The sequence below is a fragment of the Zootermopsis nevadensis genome, unplaced genomic scaffold (genome assembly GCF_977971745.1).
Source record: "Zootermopsis nevadensis isolate Lab colony 2312 unplaced genomic scaffold, Znev_1.0 Znev_ptg000007l, whole genome shotgun sequence".
NCBI lineage: Eukaryota > Metazoa > Arthropoda > Insecta > Blattodea > Termopsidae > Zootermopsis > Zootermopsis nevadensis.
In genome coordinates, this window is record NW_028259139.1 from 587,997 (window position 1) to 605,405 (window position 17,409).

The following is a 17,409-nucleotide window of genomic DNA, read 5'->3' on the forward strand; positions in this document are numbered from 1 at the left end:
ATGGCGTCAGAGCAGTGACCTTCGCTACGTCAAAAGATTTAATTGTAAAAAGTACAAAATTTCCACACCGTGATGTTCATAAATACACTTGGACTTCCCCAGATGGCAGAACACACAATCAAATAGATCATGTTTTAGTAGATAAGAGAAGGCAGACAAATGTAATTGATGTGAGATCATTCAGAGGAGCAGATTGCGACACTGATCATTATCTGGTGGTAGCAAAAGTGAGGGAGCGGCTTTCAGTAAGTAGACGAACTAAACAAAATTTTGACACAGAAAGATTTGATTTGAAAAAATTAAGTGAGGGAGAGGCAAAGGAACAATATCAAGTTGAAATTTCGAATAGGTTTCAAATTTTAGAGACAAATGAGGATAATGAAAGTGTGGACATCAACAGGGAGTGGGAAAATGTCAGAAACTGCATCAAAATTTCAGCAAAAGAGAAACTAGGATACTACAGGAGAAAGCAAAATAAACCGTGGTTTGATGAAGAATGTTCAAAATTAATAGATCGAAGGAAGCAAACAAAATTTCAATGGTTGCAGAACCCAAACAAAACAAATGCGGATAATCTATGTAACGTGAGACGTGAGGCTAGTAGAACCTTTAGGACTAAGAAAAGGGAATACCTGAAGGGAAAAATTGCTGAACTTGAGACAAATAATAAGGAAAAAAACATCAGAGACCTGTACAGAGGCATTAATAACTTTAAGAAAGGATATCAACCCCAGACTAATTTGGTAAAGGATGATAGTGGCAATTTGCTTGCAGATCCAATAAAAATTGTGAATAGGTGGAAAAATTTCTTTAGCGAGCTCTTAAATGTTCATAATACTGGTGATATTAGACAGATTAAAATGCATACAGCTGAACTGTTGGTGCCAGAACCTAGCTTAGATGAAGTGGAACTAGCCATTGGGAAGTTGAAAAGTTATAAATCTCCAGGAATTGATCAGATTCCGGCCGAATTAATTAAAGCAGGTGGCAAAGGGTTGCATATGAGGATCCATAAGCTTATTCAGTTAATTTGGGATAAGGAAGAGATGCCACATCAATGGAAGGAATCCATAATTATTCCTATTTATAAGAAGGGGGACAAGACTGAGTGTGGTAATTACCGAGGAATATCGCTGCTATCAACCTCATACAAAATTCTATCCAACATTCTTTTGGCAAGATTAACCCCATATGCGAATGAAACTATTGGGGATCATCAGTGTGGGTTCAGACGAAACAGATCAACGATTGATCAGATCTTTTGCATTCGTCAGATACTAGAGAAAAAATGGGAGTTCGGTGGGACTGTACATCAGTTATTTATAGATTTCAAAAAAGCCTATGACTCTGTGAAGAGAGAAGTGCTATATAATATTCTTATTGAATTTGGTATACCAAAGAAGCTAGTGGGTCTAATAAAAATGTGCTTAAATGAAACCTGCAGCAAAATTCGAGTAGGTAAATATGTATCTGAGACATTCCTCATCAAGAACGGTCTAAAACAAGGAGATGCTTTGTCTCCCTTGCTCTTTAACTTTGCGCTAGAATACGCCATCAGGAAGGTCCAAGGTAGGCAGGAGGGTTTGCAATTGAACGGGACACATCAGCTATTGGCATATGCTGATGATGTTAATTTATTGGGGGACGATATAAATACAATAAAGAGGAACGCAGAAGTTTTACTAGAGGCTGGTAGACAAGTGGGGCTGGAAGTAAATTCAGAAAAAACTAAGTACATGTTAGTATCTCGTCATCAGAAGACAGGCGGGCAAAATTATCTTAGGGTAGCTAATAAATCCTTTGAAAGGGTTACAAAGTTCAAATATTTGGGAACAACAATAACAAATCAAAATGATACTTGTGAGGAAGTTAGGAGGAGACTAAATTCCGGAAATGCTTGCTACTTCTCAGTCCAAAATATTTTGTCTTCCCGTCTGATTTCTAAGAACCTGAAAATTAAAGTATACAAAACAATAATCTTGCCTGTTGTTTTGTATGGGTGCGAAACATGGTCTCTCACTCAGAGGGAGGAACACAGATTGCAGGTGTTTGAGAATCGGGTGTTGAGGAGGATATTTGGGCCTAAGAGGGAAGACGATGGGGCGTGGAGAAAACTGCACAATGACGAGCTTAAAAATCTGTACTGCTCCCCCAGTATTGTGAGGGTGATTAAGTCGAGAAGAGTGAGATGGGCGGGACATGTAGCGCGCATGGATGGGACAAGAGGTGTGCACCGGGTACTGGTTGGGAAACCTGAAGGGAAGAGACCGCTGGGGAGACCTAGACGTAGATGGGAGGATAATCTCAGGCGGGATCTATGGGAGATAGGAGTTGAAGGAAACTGGATTTTGTTGGCCCAGGACAGGGTCCGGTGGAGGGCTTTGGTTAATTCGGTGATGAACCTTCGGGTTCGGTAAGCCATCTAGTTAGTTTAGTTAGTTAGTTAGTAGACTGATTAATTACATTGAAAGTTCATGTTAGGATAGTTTAAGCTCCTGTGACGAGAAGATAATGTAATATAGTTACAACGTGACTACAACTCCAAATAGTAATAATAAAAATAACCCCGATTACAATAACTGAGAAGAATACATGTAATGATTATGCACACAGTTACATTAATTAAAACGCTGACTATTACTTGAAGGAATATTTTATGAATTTTCTTATGGAAACAAATCTTTTAGTAGGATCTGGGATTCTCAAGGCTGCGAGTATGAAGATGGCTTTCTTCTAAGTTATGACGACGTGTGTTCTGGTGGAAGGCTTCCGACGTTTCAGAAGTACTTGCTGCTTGAGTTATCAAGGCGACGAGTGTGTTCGCGTTGATTATGGAGGGAGCTAGTAGCTCTGAAACGTCGTTAAACGTTTACCAGAATACACGGCGCTACAACCTAGATGACACCCATCTTCATAAAATATTTTTTGACAAGTTAACATCTGTTTAAGGAATAGTGCAACACAATGGCTGGTTAAATAGTTAGATAAAATTGTACCGTGTAAGTTGGATACGGTATCTCACCTTAACAATTTCAGGTGAATTTTTCTTCAAAAAAAGACTATGCTTGGGAATCTTTCATGCTGATTTAGGGGTAATATAAAAATAGATCTTAAATGAATAGGGTGTCATTATCCGAACTGCATATAATTAGTACTGGATTTAGTAAAAACAGTGGATTTCTTAAATAAATAAGAAATATTCTGTACAATGGAGTTACGTTTTCAAGTTTCCAATTTGTTCTCAAACACTCGTGTTCTGTGTCGCTGTAATTGTTAGGTATAATCTTGGTCCCTAAAGCATTAACAAAATTGACTGCGGTGTTGTGAAGTCGAATTTCGTTAGATTAACACAGAAGTTAGATCTATTTGAAGACGTAATTGGTTGTAACAATAACTAGGGACCAACCCTTCCACCAGTCCTAGATAAATTATTTTGAGATGTTGACTCGGGTAATTGAAATCGCTGGCTGGAAGTAAGTAAGACAATCTTTTCTGGAGTCAGTCTCCCGCAAACCCTCTGTCTGAATCACTCTTCTCCTGCATGACATACGAACGCGTTTAAAATTGCTAACTTATACAGTGAATTCATTAGCTTAAAAGCAAGTGCCCCTGTGCGTAATTAATCATTACGCCGTTAAAACGTATAGGGAATTTCAGTTATAACTCCACTCTTTCTTGATCTCGGGGTTAGATGGAAATGGAGGAACTTTAAGTTCCGGGAGCTTCGCCCTCTCGGAACGAGGCTCGCGGGGTGCTTACTGTAAGGACCACAGATCTGGTCTGGATTAGAAGAGAAGGAAAAATCGGTGCCTCTAAAGTGAATAGAACCTCGGACGTCTGGCCAGAAACAACTGAGTTACTCTGACTGTACTTTAGCCACTGGGTATGTAAACAATAGATTTAATGAGTGGGAATGGAGAGACCACATGTCAGTATTTGTTCAAAATATTAATATTTATAGAATAACATTATTTACGTGTGGAGCCATGAAAACATTATACATTCCGTTCATATCTAACTTGTTACAGTTCATAATTGTTTTACAGATTGTATGAGAAAGTCACATGTTCTTGATTTGTTCCGTGCTGCTGTGTTCTGATGGTAGAGTCTTGAACTATTATTAATGCCAGGCGGTAATATTAAAACCTTCCGCATTCATAAATTCCTGTGCAAAAAAATTGCTACTTTTGCCTATGTATATAGAATAAATAACCTCAAAATGTCATATATTTATCCTGTCAGAGGACCCTGTGATAGGGATTTTGGGCTGGTTAAGAAAGTTCCACACACAAAAAACAGGGTGTATATAGCAAAAGAGTATCGCAAATTGTCTAAGCAATCAACCTGAAAATGACGTTATAGGAACCGTATTCAGCGAGAATTTGAGCACAGGCTATGAACGATGATAGCAAAAACATGTGCATAAGGAAAAATAATGTCAGCCCATTCATACGGTGTAGCAATTACTAGGGTTTAGGAAGATAATTTTTCTATTTCACTGCAAAACATGTAAGAACATAGCTTTTAAAATCAGCTAAATTCATCACGGCGCATGGAGCGTGCTTGAAGTTTGTCCCTGCAAAATCTAAGCCCGCAGTTCCTCGCCTATATGAACACAGTAAACATTTTTACGCCTCGTCATAAAATATTTTCGGGTTATCGGCACACATCAATTTTGAGTCAAACGTTTACCGAAATAAACAAGTGTGACAATTTTTCACATTTATCCTGGTGATGGAGACAGAATCGGTCTCCGAAACGCTGACTCAACATTGATGCGGCTGATATCCCGAAAACATTTTATAATATTCGTACGCCGAGAAAGTATTAGTCCTCAAAGGACTCTAAATTTCTTTCAGCTCCCCTAAATTTCAATTATGAGTCATGCTTTGCATATAAAATAACTTATAGCTTGTAAGTTACCTAGTGCGGCAGCTGGAAGCCTCATGGAGATCGGAAGGTCGCCCGTATCCACAACAGATGATAGCTTCCTCTTCCTCGGCCGACCTTTCTGGACTCCGACGCCGCTACTGTAGTAATGCCCCGGGGAGTCCCCCGCCCTGAAGGTGGCCTCCAACTCGACACCACCACAGTAACCATTGTGGCTGTATACAAGTTCATAGTGGCTCAGGCAGTGCGCTAGTCCGTCCCGCATTCGAAACTGATGACCCGGTCGAAGGACTGCGCCACATGACGCACAGGTGAAACAATCCACGTGGTAAACCTGGTCGTTTACCCTTGTCACAAGATCCTTGGCATGTATGCCGGCCTGGCATCGATCACAGCGCCTCACACCAAATAATCTGCGGACACCACAAGAAACTGAAGTTTAGGTCTAATAGTGGAATACGTAGAAATGTTCGTGAGATACCAGTGCTGATAATTCGACCGGAATTACTGACTGCAAGTAAAACAAATACGGATAATATTATGGTATTTATATAAAATATCTTGAGCTAGAATGAATGATCATTGGCAGAATATCTCCAGGGAACATAAACCACGAAAGCAGGACAGAATGTCTAAGCTATAGTAACTTTTGTCACAACAAAATCATACAACGTCGAGACATGAAAAGCGAAACCTAGGACGGTAAGGACAGCTCAGAACTCGTAGCGTAGCAAAGCCAGAATTTCAGTATTGTTGACTTAGAGCCGCGCTGTAAGGGGATTGAAGTTCTTCCGTGGTCTTGGATCATTGCAATTTGGTGGACGGCTGCTGTAGGGTGGTTGATACAACAACCGCATTACGATAAATAAACTGCAAACAGTGAGACAGATCCTGGTAGTTAACCTCGGTCAGAGTGACTCACATTAAGTAACACGTAGACGCCATAAGGAACGGAAGTTTTTGTGGAATCGATCCAGGGGGTAATGTAGCCGATATGTCGGCCGAAACGACTCTTGGCAAACAACAGGTGGACACCTTAAGATACTCAAATATACCTAAGCGTAAACAACAAGGGAATTTTTAGAGCAGATACCAACTTACCATGGGCGATGTTGTGAAACCACCGGACACAATAAACACATTTTGAATTAGATACGAAGGTCTAGGAGCGTATTTGTCGAGATTATTGCAGAAGCAAATAATTTACAGATTTATGAATACACACAGGGGAACGAAGAATCTTGTTTTAAAAAACACGTACGTACGCTTCTGACAAGAATTTATTTGTCTATGGGAAAGCAAGCATGATACGAACCTCTAGTCCTGGTTACAAATGTCCTAGACAGAAGTCGGTTATTCCCAGCAATGCAGTTTTAATAATTTATGCATTTTTTTTCATAACTCTTGTCTCTCAGTCTGGCCAATGGAAGCTCAGTTTGTCCACACGCTGGTGGAATGGGAATAACTGTAAGCAATCACTGGTCAGTATTGGCTTCATGGCAGTATCCGAAGGCCAACATGACAAGATCGTGGGGAAACCGTTTTTGTAGAACATTTAGTTTATTTTCGAAAATTGGCCCACGCGTGTCTTCAGAACCACGTCCCGTAAAATTCTCCTGATACCGGGAAAACCGTTGTCACTTTAGATATTATATATTGGAATTTTAACGCAATACTTAATAAATCAAGATTTTGCTTAAGTGCATTGATATATTTTAGCATTTATCTTTATTTCACTTTGGCTGAACAAACGTGAGAATGGTTTTTGAAAATTAGCTCCTGGAGTGCGGTGGACGACAGATCGGCAGATCAGATGTTCTCGCTGACGATGATGTGAATTTGCCAGTACAGTGCACTGTTTACCGAGGAAGTATGACGTAAAGTGAAGCCATGTCGACGGAAATCGCGAACATTAATGTCTATATAACAACAACAATAAATCATATGAAAAAAATTTCTATTACTATTTTTAAAAAAAATTATATATTTTTTAATTTGGATTTAATTCTAGACCTATAATATGCGAAAATAAATGCAGGGATATCGTTTCTTGAAAATTTGGAAAGGAGAAAGTACACACAGATGGGTGGGTTACATAGAACGAATGGGATAATTGAACAATGGATAAATTTTTGTCGGAAACCCTGAAGACAAGAGGAAACTTCGGAAATTCACACAAATATGGAAGTATAATATTAAAATATGTCTTAAATAAATCGTCTGTGTATTTTCGTTGGATTAATATGGTAAAAAAGTGATGTCACCACTGGGGCTCTGTTGATGGGGTAATAAACATTATGGCTCCATAAAAGACATGGAATTTCTTAACCAGCTTACCGACTATTAGCTTCTACTTGTTAACGTCAACCAGTTCTAGCGTTTCCCTGGATGAAAACCAGAGATAAGCTCGTCACGATAGCAGGATACCGTGTCCAGAATCGAATCAGTGACCTTCAGAATAGAAAGCAGGTTTTTAACCACCTAATCGCTACGTTCAGTGTGACCTTTCTGTTTAAGGGGACAGGTCTACGAAGCAGAGGGCCGGACCCCAAGTCCAGCAGCCTTGCAGACACCTGCACTCCGTTGTACTTGTGCGAGCAAGCAGACTAACAAACACTCTGCTGTCATTTCGTTTGCCATCTTTTGTTGTCTGAGCCGCAGAGTACTACAGGTCAAATTGAAAAGATTCAAAACAGAGACCTGGAGCACGTGCTATATTTTAAGCCCGTATTTTTCAGTCCCTTCTAACTGAAGATAATAGGCAACGGGTGGAAAATCTTCTCGGGAGCACTCGCACTGTAATCACTGGATGTCGACCAAATCAGAAGGGGACTTTACAAAGTGCAGTCACCAGGATACAGGCTGTTGTTAATAACCGGGTAATCCCCTATTTTTAGTAATCGTCTACATGATATAATCAGAAATCTCCAGGAATTAAGTTGATACATTGAGTCTGTGTGTTGTAGGTCAGTTGCTTTGTTGAAAATCTGACCTTGTTAAATTCGTGGACAAAGATTTTATACTATGCATTTAGGCTGTAGGTAACCGGATAATTATTTACGTTCTTTTTTTCTCGTTTCGAGCTCATCCAATGGGAATAAAATGTTCTTGCCCCTAACTGTAAAAACGATTTTAAATCTTTCACTTATTTACCTAACGACCCACCCAGCGAGAACGAGATGACTGTCTTCTGGATTGTCGCGCCGCGTAGTCTGGTAGAAGTTTGTCGACGTTTCAGAGGTCCTTGCTGCCTCCGTCTAAGACGAACGTCCGAAAGATGAATGTAGCAAACCCCACCCACTTACTGCGCGACTCCAAGTCACCACTACAGTGTTCCTTGCTTTGCTACGCTGCGAGTTCTGCGTTGTCTTCACTCGCCCTGGCTCAGCTGTTCACATCGGTTTCCGTACTTATCTTGTAGTTTAACGTACGCCTTCGCTTGAACTGATTTTATGGAGGACAGTTGTCATTGAAATACTAATAGTACCTTAGCTGGTGAGAAACAGTCGCTTTTTTAATAAATTTATGTACGTGTTAACGTGTTTACAAGCGACAGCTCGTGTTCCCCCCAGCTTAAATCACTTGAGTTCAGTTCTCACCCCATATCCCATTTGCCTCAAAACCCATTTTAATATTATCATCTCATATATATCCCTAGGTTTTACAAATTGTATATTTTCTTCAGGTATTAATAGTAACATTTTATATGCTCCATTCTCCCCAACATACCAATAACTTCCCTGTAACAGACTTGTTCTGAACATTTCATTTTCGTAACTAACAGAAATCTAAAATAACAAATTATGGAAATATATTACATTGTCCATCTGATGTTATTTTCACTCCAATAACTAAAATTCTCAAGCTTTTGATGTGATGACGGTCCTCACAATTCTGGGATTGCAGACTAACACACACAGACATATACACAAGTTTCATCTTCTGACTGAATTCTGCAGTTTTTTGTGTGGGAGATGGCAGACAAAGGCTTAGCGGGTCCATAGCAACCGATGTGCACGTCCAAATTGACACAAGGGAACAAGTAATTCATTTATCTGCTGCACTGGTTTCATATAACTTGAAGACGTATTATGGAAGCCGTTATAAAGCGAATCTGCACGTCGATCATTTGAAACAATTAAATAGCGATTCAATACGACGAGGCATGTGTAGGCTTATTTATTAATTGTACTTGCAGCTGGATGCGATGCCAGCGCGTCAGTGCCACTGAGCAGAACTAAGATCCTCCGAACTAGTTAAAAAGCTTGAATAAAAAACACAACAGCCTAGTTCCTGAATTCAAGAAGAAATTTCTTGAGCCACGTGATGCTTAAATTTAATAATTGTCAAAACCACATAATAATTATTCACTCATTTGAATGAATTTCAACCTTTTTTTCTATTTTTTTCGTTAATTTTTAAACTCTGAAGATAATCGAAATCTTCCGGCAAATGGGGACTTCATTACAGTTAAGAAACACCTCCACACATTTTGCTGACATTTTATTAGATTATGTTCTTTGAGAAGTTAATTGTTGTTTACACCTAAAAACATATGAAATCCTCCATTGTGCTTTATGGAAGATATGCAGAGCTTTTGAATGGTAAATACTGTTACCACAGTGCATTAATGGATTACATTTCTTTTATATAACCACTACAAACATTATTCGAGTCTGAAAATAGGTTGAACAACTTTTGAAATTAGACTTAAAATAATTAAAAAAAATAACGGAAATATCCAGAAAATTAAAGAAATCCGAACAAAACAGAATTAGGCGGGAACAAAAGGGAACTCAAAGACTACGCTTGTTTCTACTCGCTCCAGAAACAAAGAAGCCGAATGAGTATTCTGCCTCGAAGACGACGTAAAGCCTACAATTAATACGTTGTTTGAGAGAATCAATGAAAAAGATAGGACGATGCCCCACAGTTCGCACGCACCCCTTCTGAATGTGACAGAATTCAACGTAGCAGTTCTGCCTTGTATTCTGGATTTCCTGGGTTCATATCTTGATTCAGATGTCTGCTACCATGACTGAGCTTTTTGTGCGTTTCCTCAGTCCCTACTAGCAACTTCCGGAACGGTACATCAAGTTAAACAAATTCCGCTTTCTTTAAAATCCTTTTCAATTAAAAATTCATTAATAATTTTTTCATAAGACACTATATTAGCCACGGTGGTCTAGCGGTTAGAACGCTGGCCTTGTAATCCTGGGGTCTCGGGTTCGATTCCCGGCGGTTCCCGAATTTATAACTTGTGTTGGGCAAGGCCGTGGTCTAGGCAACACGGAGTTTTCCTCCGTGGCATCCCAACAATTACTCCATTCACACACAGAAGAAGGCAATGGCAAACCACTTCTGGATCATCTGCCAAGAACGTATATGAACAGGTCCCAGTCCGAGAAAAGGATGGAAGGATCCTGTTCATATGGACCTGTCGTCAGACAGAACACTAAATAAATAAATAAATAAAAGACTCTATACAATCCGAGATATTTACAGCGATGTTAAATAAACAGCAAATCGAAATGTGATCGGGCCGCGGGTTTCACGAACCACAGATTAAGATGCAAAGACCCGTGGTACAGCAGCGCCTCGTTGCCAAGGCAGGCAGACTGGTCGGCTAATTATCTCTTTTTGTTTTGGGCGAGGACTGACCCATGTTTTGACGCAATGCGATCTGCTTTTGTTTGTAAACTGCGGGTGCTCTTGTGTCAAACGGCAGACCGTGCTCTGATAGAACAAAATGTAACACGCACAGCAGACACGGAAGTCGGGCTCTAACACGGTATATGAAAGTAAAAACAGCGATGTTGATGGGTGGTAATGATGACAACAACCACACGCCAATAAACATGTAACCTAGTAGTAAACGTTCTTTCCAAACGAAAAGCATCTCTGCGAAGGAAAACCCCGAGAAACACTCTTAAGCACGCGGATATTAATTACAAGTACAGGCCTAATTCGTATTTATAACCAACTGCATTAAAGCGAGCCCTAGAGGAATTTAAGTTGCTTAACTGGCAAAGAAAATCGCAACATTTAAGAAACAGGAATGTTCATTGTCGTCGTCTTCAAAAGAACACGCCACTGGAACCTACACCGAGCCAGTTAAATCCATTTCACCCCCTCAGTCTCAATTCTTGAAAATAAATTTTTAATAACATCCTCAAATCTTCTTCTGTGTCTACCAAATGTTCTCTTTCCTTCAGGTTTCCTCACATTTCGAATATCTTATAATATAAAATCAAGCGGAAAATTTAAAACTTATAAAATTGAACTAATATTGCCTTAATTATGACAGAGAAATTATTATCTTCGTCAACTTTTAAAAATCAGAATGAGAAGCCGACAACTTTCACACTCTAACGTAGCAACTAGTGCGATTTGTCGAAAAAATCAGAAATAAATAAATAAATATATGAGATACTAAGTAGTCTGTATGTGACCGTACAGAGATTTCGAGATTCACATAAATGACGTTTAATTAAGGGCACTGCGGTTAGACCTATAAAAGTTGTGCATTTGAAGATCAGTAACCATCGGAACATTCTGCATTGCCTTGCCCAAGCAATGACTAACAATGACTTTGCTATTAATCGTTAGACTTTGACGTCAGAAATCGCTTCTGGATCATCATGCAGTTTGATCATTGCGTTTACTCGATTAGACGGCTGGACAAGCAAGCACTTCCCTGCTGACACCTGGGTGCGCCAGCACACGCTAGCGGAAACAGGCCTATTAGTTCATATAAGCAAAACACTTTGTAGAGATACTTTAATGAATTTAGATTTAAGGTTCACAGAGCGACGATTATGAAGATGACTGTTTTCTGAGTTGTAGCTCCTGAAACGTCGGTAAACTTCTACTGGACTACACTGCCGGACGTCCGCATAAAGTGTAGCCAGTAACTAATTTCGTCATGCGTCCAGCGACATATCACAGAAGTGGAATATATTTTCTGAAACCGTGTTGAGGAGAATTATATTTATTGTTTTAAAATAGTATAAATTACAAAAAAATAATACATTTAAAAATATTGGTTATCGTGAATCGCACCAAGGTTCTTAAAGGCTTAATTTCTGCCTACTGTACACTTTCATTTTTATCAGTGAATGTGACATTTGTTGATCACGGTATTTCTCTAGTTTTAATTTTAATTACAACGTATGTAATAATCTTGTATCGCTTTCCCAATGTGCCATCATAATGACTACACATGTTGTTAAGGTTTAAAAATGTCTGGTGCCATTACTTTCAGAACTCAAACTCTGAAACGCTGACGGGTTTGCTACAAATTGAAATAACCCAAAGAAATATCTCAGACTTATGCCATATCAGATTTTAAAACATACCAGATAGTAAAGAGAAAGGTATTTTAGTTCGATTTAATCATTCGAAGATTCATCTCGATAGTCTGTACAATATTATTGTTTTAAATTAGTTACTCTTGCATTCTGGGCCCTTTTAATTAGTATATGGATGCCTAAAGGATAATTATAAGCCACTCTGTGTCTACTTTGTCACGTCCATCAGCTAGATTTGTCTCTGTCCCTAACGTAATCTGACGTTTAACATTTTAACTAAAGATTATTTCGCTCTCTGACAATTTTAAACTTTTTAATTACTGGAAGCCTAATTACTTACAAAACTTCTCGTTATTTTTTGTACGCCCAGCCACTGTTTTCGTGCTAGTTATGATAATCATTGTAATTACTGTAGTTTTCCACACCATATCTCCTTCCTACTGTTTGCTTATAATTGGTATTTAGTGTTAAAATGGCTTCTGTACAGGATGTACTAAGTATCTTGCATTCAACATATGCCAATTTACTTATGTACATACTTACATATGTATTACATAAAATGTTTTGAATTATATTTAATGACTGTTATCATGACGGAAGTATACTGTAATGGTGTGAATCAGGCTCTACGTGCATAAGGTAGAGACAATGATAGTAATAGAAATCAAAATTTTGTGTGCATTTCCTCCTTCTCCATCTCGACCCATTTCATCACTTCACAGGCTAACAAAGTGTAAAGAACACGTTCCAAAGCATGGAATTCATTGCAATTTCTAGTGTCCTCTGGTTTACAGTCCCGTGAAACTTTGATTCCACTTTGGCCCAGCTTAGTTTTTAATTTACTTTCGTATCTCAGAACAAGTGGCCAATTTAAAAAAACTTATAAGTTGAAAGAAGGAATTTTATAGTCAGTTATTAATTATATGCAACTGTAACTTAAAGACTTTCAGTAGCTTGCATAAATTTCGACTTTGATGCTCATCTAGGCTATCACAATCTATTTTTTTTATAAACATTTCTCCACAGTATCTGGTCCGTGCTGTGTAATTTCCCTGACAAAGTTACGTGAATCATAACAATCCTTGTTATGTACTTTATGCGTTCTGTAACTACTTAGACTAAAGTTTCAATCACAGTGGCGTCCGCCAACACAGATCATTGTTATTTTATCGTGGGCGTGTTTAGACTTTTCAGGCCATCTCACGGATGCGCGAACTTAACTTTGCTTGACTGTTTTTGTTTCTCTTACAATCAAATTTTCAACATTGCACATATTTTTTTAAAAAACTTCCAACATTAAGACTACATACATTAATTAACATAGTTCATCTCCAATAGGGCCTATCAGGGTGTATATTTTTATTCTCACTGTATTTAAAATGAGTCTTTTTTATATCCTCAGAATGATATAACACGTTTTGAAATGTAAAAAAATAATTCAGAAATAAATTGTAAGATTTCATGTTCTCACAGTGGAGAATAAGAAGAAGGCTATGTTCTTTGTTGTTTCGTCCTGATAACAGTAGCAGCAACCACCTTTGAAACGTCGATACATTTATACCATATAACATGCGCAACAGCCCAGAACACAGCCGTCTTCAGGAAAATGAATTATTACGATCATTATATGGATGGCGGACTCTTATCTGTTGTGCTCTGTCCTTCTCCCCATCACAGCCAGTGCATGTGTCTCAAAGCTGTCTCTCGCTCTATCTTAAAAATGGTTTCTGGTACTAAAGATTTGAATGCGTGACTGGAATGACCTGAAGTCCTTTGATCTGCTATAGTTACTTCACAGGGAATACATTGATAGAGGTCTAAAGTAACGAAACACATGGACCAGAATCCTCGAAAAGCTAATAATATGTTCAGTAAGCCAAGAAATCCCATATAATTTATGGAATCCCAAGGTTCATTATCGTATACACAACAGCCTGCTACTGGTTCCTATCCCCTATCCTGAATCAGATCAATCAAACTCACAAACTCAAACTATTTTCATAAGATACATTTTAATATTATCATCCCATCTACTACTAGACCTTTCCAGAGACCTCTACCTTCAGGATTTGAAACCAAAATTCCCTACGCATTTGTCATCTTCCCTGTACATGCCCTCATCTTAACCCTCCTTGATTCATTACCCTAATATTTGGTGAAGAGTATAGATTATGGTACCCTTCATTAAGATATTTTCTAAACCCTCCTGTAACTTTATGCCTTAACGCAACACTGTACTTTTGTACATATTAATCTTTGCGTTTATATAACTCTGTAGCAGACGTAAGGACAGAATATTCTGGAACTGCATAGCAGCAAGCTCTCCACAAATTTAGTCTGCTCGTTATTTGTTCGTCAATGCAATTTACATTTGTCACTGTCTTACCCAAATATCTGAGCTTCATCTGAAGAAAAATACAGGCTTTAGGAGCGATAGACTATCCTACATCTTGGTTTAAAGTAACGCACTACTGTAATATGAATACTAAAATTATCATCAGTCATTATGAGGAGAATTGTGTGACTAAATAGCGTAGGTCTATTTAAAGTACCAGTATGTATGTCGTATGTTTGGAACACAACTGATTAAGACTGTGTTTAAATAAAGATGCAGCCTGGCACCTTCTTTTAATGATTGAATGTGAGGGAAATTTTTATTTAACAATTCGAGAGTAAATTTCTGTCAGGAATACAATCACCGAAATATATTGTGAGATATTAATTTATCTTCTGGAGGCAGCAAGGACCTCAGAATCGTCGATAAACTTCTACCAGAATACACAGAGTGCAACAACCCAGAAGACAGCTGTGCTTTCAGCCAATACTTTTCTGCATATTTTTGTTCGTGAGTCGCGGTAAAGTTTATCGTAAAGCCCACAACATAGACAATCTTCAGTATTACTGTGTAAAGTGTACAGTGAACTGTACCTGTAAAAGTCCTCCTTACAGTAGATGTTGCCATCCTTGACGAAGCAGGAGACCTGGGAGTCCAGAGGCAATTTGCACTCGCAGCATTTCAGGCAGGCCGAGTGCCACTGTCGGTCGACGGTCACCAGGTAGTAGCGATCCGTGATACGGCCTCCGCATCCGTCGCACACGGCCGCCTCGGCGCTGGGGCAGGGACTGGCGGTCGTAACCCCCATGGTCTCCCGGTCCTTCAGCATCCCGCAGTGGCAGCTAGCAAGCCATCACAGCACCTGGCCACAAGCAGTTATCAGTTTGGTTGCTATGATACTACACAGATTTAAACGTTCTTTTCTCCTAACCGGTTATACTACAGACAGGTCGGAGCAAGCCGCTACGTCCGTTACATTATTACGGATTTGTGTCTCCCAAAAGGATAGAGGATAGTTTAACCTAAAAATAAAATGTTTATAAAGTAACCCTGGTGCCAAATATTCTGTGAGCATTTGGTGGGTTCGTCAGTTTAAGCTCGGTGTATCTTTTTCAGTTACTGATATAGCTTTACAAACGCAACCTTCGTGTAATTATAAACAAATGGCATATTTCTTAAGATATATCTTAAATTATAACCAATCCTTTAAAATAGAACTGGAATGTTTATTATCTCAAACAGAAGATCTTCGAAGTTTGAGCGACCCTCAGGATCATAAATCATTTTCACATCCTGACAAGTTTAAAAGTTCGCTTATAAGACACTTGAATCCTCATTCGGGAGGTGTCCGATTTATCTGTGAACTGAACGCAGGGTAAATGACCGGCGTTCCACGTTGCAAGGTACCGCTAGCAGCCGGTAGAGAGATAAATTGTCTACGGGATAACAGCATAATATCAATTTTTTTTAATCCATCTGGGATATATCTCTCACCACTTTATACAGAAAAGGAATAAATTCGTTCATTTTGTAAGATATGTTTGTTTCAATCTAGCGTTAAATTTTTGTACCTGAGAAATTAAACATCAAAATAATGAAAATTAGACCCTATGATGAATCGCGCAGGTTCTGTGAATGTCATACGATTAATATGAAGGCCTAGTTCTTTGGGGTTCTGAGATTCGTTTCAGCGACTCACAGATGCTCTGCGTTTCGGCATGGAATAACTTAGCAGTTTAAACAACTTGGTTTGTAAGATAAACCATTTATGGACTATCCTATTACCTCTTATTATCATTGAAACTTAAAAAAAATACATTTTATCCAAAAAAAAAAATTAATCGTAAAACAAGCAAATTTCACATTCCAATAACTTTAAAACATTGATTCTGAATAGAACAGTCTAAATTTCTGTGTAAAATCAAATGAAAAAACCTAAAAATTTAACAAATTCTTGTTCAATGACGAAATTTTCCGAAAATAATATTCCCAATTTGTTAAGTTAATAAACACTTATGAGCCTGTATTGTCACCTGAGATTTCAAATGCTTATCGTCTGCCGGAATTTATCCTAATAAAAACAAAATGTTTTCAAACAAAAACTGCACATCGTATCTAATTCACACACATGAGGAAGCACCAGTGACTGGAACTGCTCACATGTCTTGATATTTGATAACAAGTAAGCCATTTTTCTGAAATTTAAAGAGACTAGTCTCTGCCAACTTCAGAATGAAGTGTGATACTAAGTTTTCTCAAATTAAAGTTCTAATTTACCGAGTCACGGCGGTATAACCATTTCATACGGAGTGACTCTATGGTCTACAGTGATTTAACATTAAACCTAACAAACTACATGGGACGAATCCATCTTGAGAAGTATAGTCACTAAGACAATTGCTAGTAAAGAATTATCTGGACTCGATTCGACTTATGTTTAGTCGTAAAGATTTTAAAGATGAAAATCAGACAAATGTCTTCGACGAAACTATTCCTGGAAACAACAAATTTCACTTTAAATTTGACGCAGCCCACAATTTAGACCTAGACGTTTGAAACATGTCCCACTCTACGTCAAAATGCTTCATATATTTCACGAACCTGATAATTTCTTGTCTCATTTCATATTGAAAACAAAATAAGGGGAAAATAATGGGAGATTAGCGTTACTAAATACGGGAGTGCTACCATCTATCTTTATTTCGCGTCGATAAACATAAAAAATATTCAATAACCTAACTGTCTTGCTTTAATTCAAACCTTAATTTGCGTTTACACAAATCTCGATCACTGGTAATTGATCGTTGTGTGTAGGCTTATATTATACGCTAGAGCCTGGAGGCCTGTAATGCAAGTAAATATGTTCCCAATTAG

General features: G+C 38.4%; 2 protein-coding genes across 13 annotated transcripts in view; one reads left to right on the plus strand and one right to left on the minus strand.

Moving 5' to 3' along the window:
- LOC110829836 (uncharacterized) overlaps window positions 1-17,409 on the plus strand; it is a 193,107-nt gene that overhangs the window by 87,717 nt on the left and 87,981 nt on the right. The gene's annotated exons all lie outside the window — the stretch shown is intronic.
- Window positions 1-17,409, minus strand: part of LOC110829834 (LIM/homeobox protein Lhx9) — a 46,135-nt gene that overhangs the window by 26,765 nt on the left and 1,961 nt on the right. For all 3 annotated transcript variants that reach the window (XM_022063970.2, XM_022063968.2, XM_022063969.2), the window contains exons 2-3: window positions 15,129-15,397; window positions 4,924-5,303 (exon numbers count right to left, since the gene is read on the minus strand). In XM_022063970.2, the coding sequence (XP_021919662.1) occupies window positions 4,924-5,303; window positions 15,129-15,364 (616 nt within the window). In that variant the 5' untranslated portion in view covers window positions 15,365-15,397. The remainder of the gene's footprint in view (window positions 1-4,923; window positions 5,304-15,128; window positions 15,398-17,409) is intronic.